Source organism: Notolepis coatsorum (genome assembly GCF_963971535.1).
Source record: "Notolepis coatsorum genome assembly, chromosome: 4".
In the NCBI taxonomy this organism is placed as follows: domain Eukaryota; kingdom Metazoa; phylum Chordata; class Actinopteri; order Aulopiformes; family Paralepididae; genus Notolepis; species Notolepis coatsorum.
The window spans coordinates 106,528,127-106,537,939 of record NC_140168.1 but is presented as its reverse complement, the minus strand read 5'-3'; the positions used below and the strand labels follow the sequence as shown (position 1 = coordinate 106,537,939).

Genomic DNA, 9,813 nt, shown 5'->3' with positions numbered 1-9,813 from the left:
GAGCGCGCGTAAGCGCGCGAGCAGGATTTTTTTGTGCCATTTCTTTATTGATGAAAACGCATAATATGGTTTTTACCTATACATTCGGATCAGCAGTTCAGCACCTGCACTGTTGGTGGGTGAGCCTAGTAAAGGATGTCGCATTGCGTTCATCTTCAATGAATGGACCAATGCAATAGTCTACCAAAGCCCCCCCTCTCTCTCTATATATCTCACACACACACACACACACACACACACAAACATAGTATCAATGAGAGCATCAATAATACACCTTGATTTTTTTTGGGGCCCCCCCCCCCCAGTGCTGGGCCCTTGGAATCATCCTAAGCTACCCCCCCCCCCCCCCAGCTACGCCCCTGCCCTGAAGACTCTGGCAGGAGCACTCATTCAAGGGTACTATAACTATGCTTGCACCTCATGGTACCAAAGCACCTCAAAGGCGCTAAAAACTAAATTACAAACATCTCAAAACAAACTGGTCAGACTACTGCTTGACCTTACTCCTAGAACCCACCTCACCCCTGCCCACTTTGACAACCTAGGATGGCTTAGAGTAGACGATAGAGTACAGCAACTTGCAATGGGCCTGGTCTACAAGATACACTACACCACTAAGGTACCCATGTACATGTCAAAATACTTCCCAAAGGTCAGTGAATACCACGATCACAACACCAGAGGGAGCTCCACAAATCATGTTAAACCCAGATTCGGCTCAAACAAGGGACTAAACACGTTTCGCAATTATGCCACATCAATGTGGAACGCCCTACCCAAAGCTGTAAAGGAATGTGAATCACTACCCACTTTCAAAAACACTCTCAAAGAACACCTACGGGAGACTGCAATTCGAAACTGGCCCCTGTAAATGTCCTAACACAACCCTCTCCAATGTACAGTAAAAATTACCAAGTTTGGTCTTGTCAATATTCCAATGTACAGTTTTGCTTGTACAGTTGTACAGTGTCCCCCACCCACCCCTCCTACCCAACCCAACCTCCCCCCCACTCCTACCCAACGCCCCCCCCCCCCCCCTCCCACCCAACCACCTCCAATGTACAGTACCCCCCCCCCCCACCTACCCAACCTCCTCCAATGTACAGTTTCTACGTCAAATGTATATACTCTTTTTTCTGGACTCTTTTCGTATCACAAACAGTACTGTATTTGCAAATCTCATATGTCATAAATGTATAGATGTAGCAGTACTGTCTATCATGTATGTCATATATGTTACGATGAATTGAAAATGGGGGACCCTGATGTAAACAAGACGAAAGTATTTCTCTGGTCTGCATCCCCTTAACAATTGTGTGTATTGAGCTGTACTGTACTCATTCTGCAATCTGTTAATAAAGTTTTCAATCAATCAATCAATCAATGCACCTCCGACTACTTCGAGAAACTTCCGTACACAATGTACCACTTGCCCAGTGAGAGGATTCTCCGGCGCTGCAGCTGGACCCTACTCAAGATATGACGCGCGCGCAGACACGTGACCACACACAGGAAAAACAACAAACACCCTCACGAGAACGAGAAGCAGCAAACCTCGCGACAAGAAGAAGAGCCTCGGCCACGTGACCTGGTAGTGACGTATTTAAGCCGCTGGCGCGAGATTCAGAGAAGGAAGAGGAGCTGCTCAACTGAACATCAACACGACGAACATCAACAACAAGGTGACATTATCAAACTGTAAGGCCTTTTAACGTTATTCGTTTTAAACATGTATAGATATAGTTATTGTTGTGTATCATGTATTATAATTATGGGACATTCCGATGGAAGCTAACGTTGTTATTTATCTTGGTATAATGCTAGTTAGTGTAGCCATGATGGAACACTATGCATGTGGTGGGGGTTCGAACCCGCGGTGTTTACCGTCTGGCGGTCAGCTCTGTGTCACGTCCTTTCATTTGAACGTTCAGGCAGAAACTAGTTATATTTTATACGGCAGCACCATTTATATATAATATAAATCTATGGCACCATCACATGAACTTCCGTTAACCCTTTCACTGCCACACGACAGAAGGTTAACCCTTTCACTGCCACACGACAGAAGGTTAACCCTTTCCAGACCAGAGAGACTTTCGTCTTGTTTACATCAGGGTCCCCCATTTTCAATTCATAACATATGACACACACAACATACAGATAGACAGTACTGCTACATCTATACATTTATGACATACCAGATTTACAAATACAGTACTGTTTGTGATACAAAAAGAGTCCAGAAAAGAGAGTATATATACATTTGACGTAGAAACTGTACATTGGATGGGGTTGGGTAGGTGGGGTGCTAAACGTGTTTAGTCCCTTGTTTGAGCCGAATCTGGGTTTAACATGATTTGTGGAGCTCCCTCTGGTGTTGTGGTATTCACTGACCTTTGGGAAGTATTTTGACATGTACATGGGTACCTTAGTGGTGTAGTGTATCTTGTAGACCAGGCCCATTGCAAGTTGCTGTACTCTTGTCGTCTACTCTAAGCCATCCTAGGTAGTCAAAGTGGGCAGGGGTGAGGTGGGTTCTAGGGGTAAGGTCAAGGGTCGGTGTGGAAAGGTCCATATATTTTACATATTCTGCCAGGACGTTCAAATTGGTTTATGACGAGAGCTGACTCAGAGTCTCGGCATGTAATTATTGGGTGAGTAAACTCTCAGCATGACTGTAAATGGAATATTCTAGGTTTAAGATAAATGTTACTATACTAACGTTTGTCGGCCTGTCTCCGCCACCAGCCTTTAGAAAATGAATTCCAACAGAACCCCGAGACATGGACAGAGGTCCTCTGAGCATATTAAGGTACATATCGATCCTCATTACAATAATATGACTATATTTTGTCAATTGTAAGTCATTAAGTTAATTCAACGTTGTTTGCCGAAGCTGTAATGCAGAGTTGAAAAGTAGAGTTGTGTGCTTTATGGGTTAATGGAATGTGACACTACAATGGCCAGTCTTCATGTTACCACTTGACTCCATGAGCAATGTATGGAATTGTCTAATTATGTTGTAAATCAGTTTGTATTTCAGCCTACTTGAGTTAATGAGAACTAAATCAATGAAGTATTATAATTTTACTGTATTTTCCCAAATATGATCAGGCCTGGACATGATCACTTGACCCACACGCACGCATCCAGTATTAAAACGCACTATTTTAAACGCACTACACTACACACCATCACCGACCGTAACTGGTAACTGGCTGGTGCCAAACATTAACTAACAACGTGTTGGCTGTCCATAATGAGCTGTGGGGAGAGCACTTTCCCACGGTCATTGTTTGCCAAGGAATGTGCACGGCAGTGCGGTAAGACGATAACCTATAAGAAGGGCCCAGTGTAGCCGTGGGAATCCAACGCAGAGCGGGGTTCCTTATCGAGCCGCCCTGCCCCTTTCCCACGCCTCCCAGCCACGCAGTCGCTCAGCCACTCGGTCACCCTCCCAGGATGACTGTTCTCTCTCTCTCCCAGGACGACTGTTCTCTCTCTCTCCCAGGACGACTGTTCTCTCTCTCTCCCAGGACGACTGTTCTCTCTCTCCCAGGACGACTGTTCTCTCTCTCCCAGGACGACTGTTCTCTCTCTCCCAGGACGACTGTTCACTCTCTCCCAGGACGACTGTTCACTCTCTCCCAGGACGACTGTAACTAGAGGAAGGTCTGCGAAGCGGCCCAGGTGAACGGAGCGAGGCTGTGAGAAACTTCTTGGAGGGAGCCCGTCTCAGACCCACAGTGGCGTCTTGTCTCGTTAGTTTCTAGGCCTGCTGGTAACGTCTTTCTCTTTCCGACGTGCGTTTTCAGAGCTTCTTCGCAGCGTCCAGCCAGGGGATGGTTCTGCCCAGGAAGTCCCTCCAGGTCCTGCAGCCCACAGCGGCCAACACGAGTGTGCTGAGAGCAGTGCCGGTATGGAGCTCTGTCATAACATCATCACCTTGTTTTGCAGAAGTGTTGATTGGCTCCAACGGGAAGCTGTTGTAGTAACCAGGGTTCGCACAAGGTCCTTGGAAGTGCTTAAAGGGCTTTGATTTTTTTTTACAAAAGCCCTTGAATTTCGTTTTGCAATGTCTGCGGGAACCCTGAGTGACGTGGTTCTCTTCCCCTTCAGACGGAGAAGGCCGTCCACAAGAGGAAACAGTGGAACGCGGAGCAGGTGAAGGGCTCCAAGCGTGTGAAGGTGGAGGTCAAGTCCACACAGACGGAAACCGACTGTCAGCCAGACGGCCTTTCCAATGAGTCCTACGAGCTTATGGTCAAAGGTATTTTATATTCACGCATGTCCTCTGCTATCAGCAGTTGTCTTAAGGAAAAATGATCAGTGGTGGTAATTAGGGTTGGGCATCGTTTGGATTTGAACGATTCTCGATTCTTTGAGTTGCAGGTCACAGCTTATTTCGCAGGAGATTCTTATTTAAATTTTTTGAAAAATCTTAAATTGTTTTCATACTATTGTCAGTTGACTTGATGCAGTTTAATTTGGTTGCTGTACTGTAACTAGGGTATTAATTAACAAAGTAAAAAAATGCGGTTAGGTGGCGTAGCGGAGATTGCGTTCGTCACCAACCCCGGAGCTGTGAGCTGGATTCGCCTGTTCGAATCCAGCTCACAGCTCCGCGGTTGTCACCAGCTTGGCTGGCCGTCTGCACTAATACAATTGGCTGTATTAGAGGGTGGGAGAAGCTGGCGGGGTGGGTCCGGGTCGTTGTAAACAGCGACTCCTACAGTTCGGTCGGGGCGCCTGCTAAGTGCGGATAGGACCTGAGTGGGATAGTGTGATCCTTCCACACGTTACACCCTCTCAGGGAGGATCCGCGCTGCCAGGTGAAAAGAAGCGGTTGATTGGCTGGACGTGTGTCGGAGGAAGCACGTGGTAGCCTCCACTCTCCCAGACCGACTGTGGGGGGTAAGTGCGCAGCGACCAGGAAGGGGATTGGGAATTGGCATACGACTAACATTGGGATGGGAGAAAACCGGAACTTCCAGAACCGGAAGTTAGGAACCGGTTCCTATTAGAACTGGTTCTCGGTGCCCAACCCTAGTGGTAATGAAGTGCTGTCATACGTCAGGAAATCGACCCCGATAAGAACTTTGGAATCGATATTTACCATGGAGCTATTTCATCCATCCTGATTAAATTATCTGAAGTTCAAGTTTTGTTTTTATTTATGTACTTTACAGTGAAATGCTTGGTTCTGAACTGGAAGGTTTTAGTAACTAAGGTTTTAGTAACACCCCCCCTCCACCTACTAACTGCCCTTCTCCCCCTCTCTCAGAAACGCCTCCCTCAACCTACTGGAAGGAGGTGGCAGAGGAGCGCCGGCGGGCCCTGTTCAACGTGCTGCAGGAGAACGAGAAGGTAATCGCTAGCTAACACTGAGGAGCTGCTAATGTTCAGCCACTAGCTAACACTGAGGAGCTGCTAATGTTCAGCCACTAGCTAACACTGAGGAGCTGCTAATGTTCAGCCACTAGCTAACACTGAGGAGCTGCTAATGTTCAGCCACTAGCTAACGCTGAGGAGCTGCTAATGTTCAGCCACTAGCTAACACTGAGGAGCTGCTATTTAAGGCTGTGACGATATGCCATTTGGAAGAATGGATAAATATAGATTTGATTCGTTTATAAATGTATGTTTATTTTGCAGCATTTCTTTGTTGTTGCCGCCATCTTTAGTGTTACAGATTTCCCTTCAAACGACCACAGTGATCCTAATCATTTTATAGTCTGTGGTCTCTGGATGTGATGGAGGAGTGCACTGCTTATTGAATGCAGAGTTGCAATTCAACTGAATTTACATGAAATGGGGATGTTTTAACTAAAACATGCCACAAGACTTAGTATTTTAGTATAAAAGTATTGAATTTTTTTTACTTTATAAAAAAAATGCACATGCAAAAAAATTCGATAAAGTTGTCTCGGCCTTACTGCTAATGTTTAGCCACTAGCTGAGCCGTTCCCACGCCTGCTAATGTTTAGCCACTAGCTGAGCCGTTCCCATGCCTGCTAATGTTTAGCCACTAGCTAGTGGGGCAGGGTGTTTAGGGTGTTTGGGAGTGGGGCAGGGTGTTTAGGGTGTTTGGGAGTGGGGCTAATCCTGCTGTGTCTCCTCAGCTGCACCGAGACGTGGAGGCCAGGGACCAGCAGGTGGCAGCACTGCAGAGCGAGAACAGTGAGCTGCAGGAGCTCGCCCAGCACGTCCAGCACATGGCCGACATGATCGAGGTGAACCCACCAACGTGACTCTTACACACAGCACTGGTCTTAAACTCAACCCACCAACGTGACTCTTACACACAGCACTGGTCTTAAACTCAACCCACCAACGTGACTCTTACACACAGCACTGGTCTTAAACTCAACCCACCAACGTGACTCTTACACACAGCACTGGTCTTAAACTCAACCCACCATCGTGACTCTTACACACAGCACTGGTCTTAAACTCAACCCACCAACGTGACTCTTACACACAGCACTGGTCTTAAACTCAACCCACCAACGTGACTCTTACACACAGCACTGGTCTTAAACTCAACCCACCAACGTGACTCTTACACACAGCACTGGTCTTAAACTCAACCCACCAACGTGACTCTTACACACAGCACTGGTCTTAAACTCAACCCACCAACGTGACTCTTACACACAGCACTGGTCTTAAACTCAACCCACCAACGTGACTCTTACACACAGCACTGGTCTTAAACTCAACCCACCAACGTGACTCTTACACACAGCACTGGTCTTAAACTCAACCCACCAACGTGACTCTTACACACAGCACTGGTCTTAAACTCAACCCACCATCGTGACTCTTACACACAGCACTGGTCTTAAACTCAACCCACCAACGTGACTCTTACACACAGCACTGGTCTTAAACTCAACCCACCAACGTGACTCTTACACACAGCACTGGTCTTAAACTCAACCCACCAACGTGACTCTTACACACAGCACTGGTCTTAAACTCAACCCACCAACGTGACTCTTACACACAGCACTGGTCTTAAACTCAACCCACCAACGTGACTCTTACACACAGCACTGGTCTTAAACTCAACCCACCAACGTGACTCTTACACACAGCACTGGTCTTAAACTCAACCCACCAACGCGACTCTTACACACAGCACTGTTCTTAAACTCAACCCACCAACGTGACTCTTACACACAGCACTGGTCTTAATTAACTGGATGCTCTTTCAGTTTGTTTTGATATAAATGATACAGCACTTGGACTTAAGTTTACATTTCCATACTCGTAATTGGTGGATTGCTTTTACTGTGTACTACTGCTGCTAGAAAATATTGCACTTGGCTCGCTTTAATGACTGTTTATTGTACATATCTCAGTCCTGTGTGTTGTATATTGTGTTTTTATATACACCGTGGGAATGCAATTTAAATCTTGCTCAAATGAACATTTGACTTGGAGGTCTTTGGTTTCCTGCTGTGTATCTAATATTCTGCCTGTCTTTTAGAGGCTCACCGGGAAGAGTGCAACCAATCTGGAGGAGTTGAGGGACATCGCACTGGAGGAGGAGGAAGAGGAGCAGGACGATGAGGAGGAAGAGCTTGAGGAGGCGAAGTCCGATTGCAGTCCCAGTGATGCTGAGGAGGTTTCTGAATCGGAAGACCATGGATCCGCAGAGGAGGATTAAACTGGCGCAGCTGTTGTGAATGTTTTCAGATGGAGCTTCAAAATGCCTGTGCTGGCCAACAGGTTTCAATCTAGACCAGTTTGGCAGTGACTGTGGACTTGCATAGATTTCATTTGATGCGACTGCTATTTGAGAACTCTTTAATTTTTTTTAAATATTTTTTTTGAGCTATGAAAAGGGACTGTTTTTAAATCCCCCCCCCCAATGCAGGGGTTGGAGTCTGTTTTTTAGATTCTGAAAGGGTAGGATTCATGGATGGAAGATTTATCTCTTTACAACTTTGGAACTCTTGGTGCAAATCTATAGCTCAAACGATGCATATTTCTTGGATCCTCACCCAGTGAAGTGACTTCGGAAGGAACACCTTGGCACCACAGCTGGTGCTTTACTCCTGAATTGGCCACATGTTGCTTTATTTGTTTACAAATCGAGATTGTTATAGTGCAGTTTAATGCGCCCTTTTGTAAATGTGCTTTTATTCTGTCAAATAAACTTTTAGTTCTAAATATCAGTGTTTTAATCTGTGTAGTGGATATGAAGAATAAGACAAGAGACCACATTGCAGAGACATCTAACATGTCTAATATCTTTAAATGCATAAAATCATGGAATTGTAACTAGAAATAATACCCTAACTAGGGGTAAAAACTAAACTTTAAAGGCAGCTGGATCCTCGTGCTGACTTACTTCTAAGTGAGGTTTCAGTTTGCTGAAGGTGGCAACAGATTGACAATCTGATACTTTTATGACCAGCCAATTTTTTTTAAATATTTTATAGTACATTTTTCTCTGGAAACCCACCCCTCTGGTGGGATCAAACAATCCAGTTTTTTTGGGATCAAACTGATCCCAATCCTGTGTCTGTTTGAACTATCCGTTTTGAAGATTTGATCCAGATAATTTCCTGATCTGATCAGCCATCTTTCCTAATGAATTTTTTTGGTTTTGACCTACCCAAAATCCAAATCTGATCCATCAGATGGGGATTAAAAATGTTGAACTACTGGGCTTCAAGCTAGTGGATTCAAATTCTGCATCTAGTGTTACCGTTACTGCATAAGATTAAAGGGTAATCCCAGCTAAATTCTTGACGTTGACCCAAGCACAAGTGGGGCTAATTCTGACCGGCTTCCAACCCTGGCCTCGGTCTGGCAGGTATACCATCATGGATCCATATGGATTTATGTTCGTCAATGATGTGTACTAATTGTTAATTTGCAGCAACAGCGGCAGTATTTTAAAGATTCTGGGGTTAAATAGGTCATCACCCTTGTCATCACTGTATACAAACTCTTTTCAATGTAAAAACAAGGTTATATTGTCATAAGAATTTTTACCACATTGCCAAACCCTACCCTGGCCAAATGGCAAGGATTACCTATCTCATTTCAGATGCCAAATCCACACCCAAGATTAGTTGAAACCCATTTCCCATAATACGGGACCGTTATGATAATGTAATGCACGGACATGAAATGGATTAAAATAATTCATGTTTTTGGTGAGTTGTATGTAGGTGATTCCTCTACCAACACATCCTGCAAGAACTATTAAAAGATGAGAACATGGACTTGGAGCAGCGTCTAAAGCTTTTCTCAGTCTTGTGTAACTGATTCTCCAAGAAAGAGAGGTCTGTTAGTTTTGGTTTTGGCCTTGTTTCAATTTGAGCAACTTACTAACTTTAAAACAACATCTTGCCAAGACTATCCCTTCCTGGGAGGCTGCTCCCTTCTAATCGTCCATTACAGGTTTTTTTACGACTTCTTTGGTGCATTTTGCACGTCAGAGTTTCAATGTGCAAAACTCCTAACACAATGCTATACTGCTCATATCAAAATGCAATATAGCATGCAAAATAAAAATACCAGTGTCAAATCGGAATAGTATATGCAAAAGCTTATCACAGCACCAGAACATTAGATATTTCAAACAATTAAGCGAACAACTGAACCAAATTAGATTATGATTATGTCCTGCAAAAGTTTATCGTAGTGTCAGAACAGTGGATATGTTCATCTTTGAAGTTTAATTATTGGTGCACTTTTCAAATACAACGGTCATTATCAAATAATGCGGTAAAACACTATCATTTCCTCATAACCCCTGTGATAGGCTGCAGTATGGCGCTTGTGTCTTTA

At 44.7% G+C, this 9,813-nt stretch overlaps 1 protein-coding gene across 1 annotated transcript; it reads left to right on the top strand.

The window, feature by feature from the left end:
• Window positions 1–1,644: 1,644 nt before the first annotated feature.
• gmnn (geminin DNA replication inhibitor) lies at window positions 1,645–8,128 on the top strand. The gene is made up of 6 exons (XM_084313159.1): window positions 1,645–1,682; window positions 3,816–3,917; window positions 4,120–4,270; window positions 5,285–5,367; window positions 6,123–6,233; window positions 7,496–8,128. Exons 2-6 carry the CDS (start codon window positions 3,843–3,845, stop codon window positions 7,673–7,675), a joined length of 600 nt encoding a protein of 199 aa, XP_084169285.1. The 5' UTR covers window positions 1,645–1,682; window positions 3,816–3,842; the 3' UTR covers window positions 7,676–8,128.
• Window positions 8,129–9,813: the final 1,685 nt, after the last annotated feature.

Coding starts and splice junctions, on each gene's coding strand:
- gmnn (XM_084313159.1), top strand. CDS start 3,843: ATGGTTCTGCCCAGGAAGTCCCTCCAGGTCCTGCAGCCCACAGCGGCC. Junction 3,918..4,119: donor GTGTGCTGAGAGCAGTGCCG/GTATGGAGCTCT, acceptor CTTCCCCTTCAG/ACGGAGAAGGCCGTCCACAA. Junction 6,234..7,495: donor ACATGGCCGACATGATCGAG/GTGAACCCACCA, acceptor CCTGTCTTTTAG/AGGCTCACCGGGAAGAGTGC.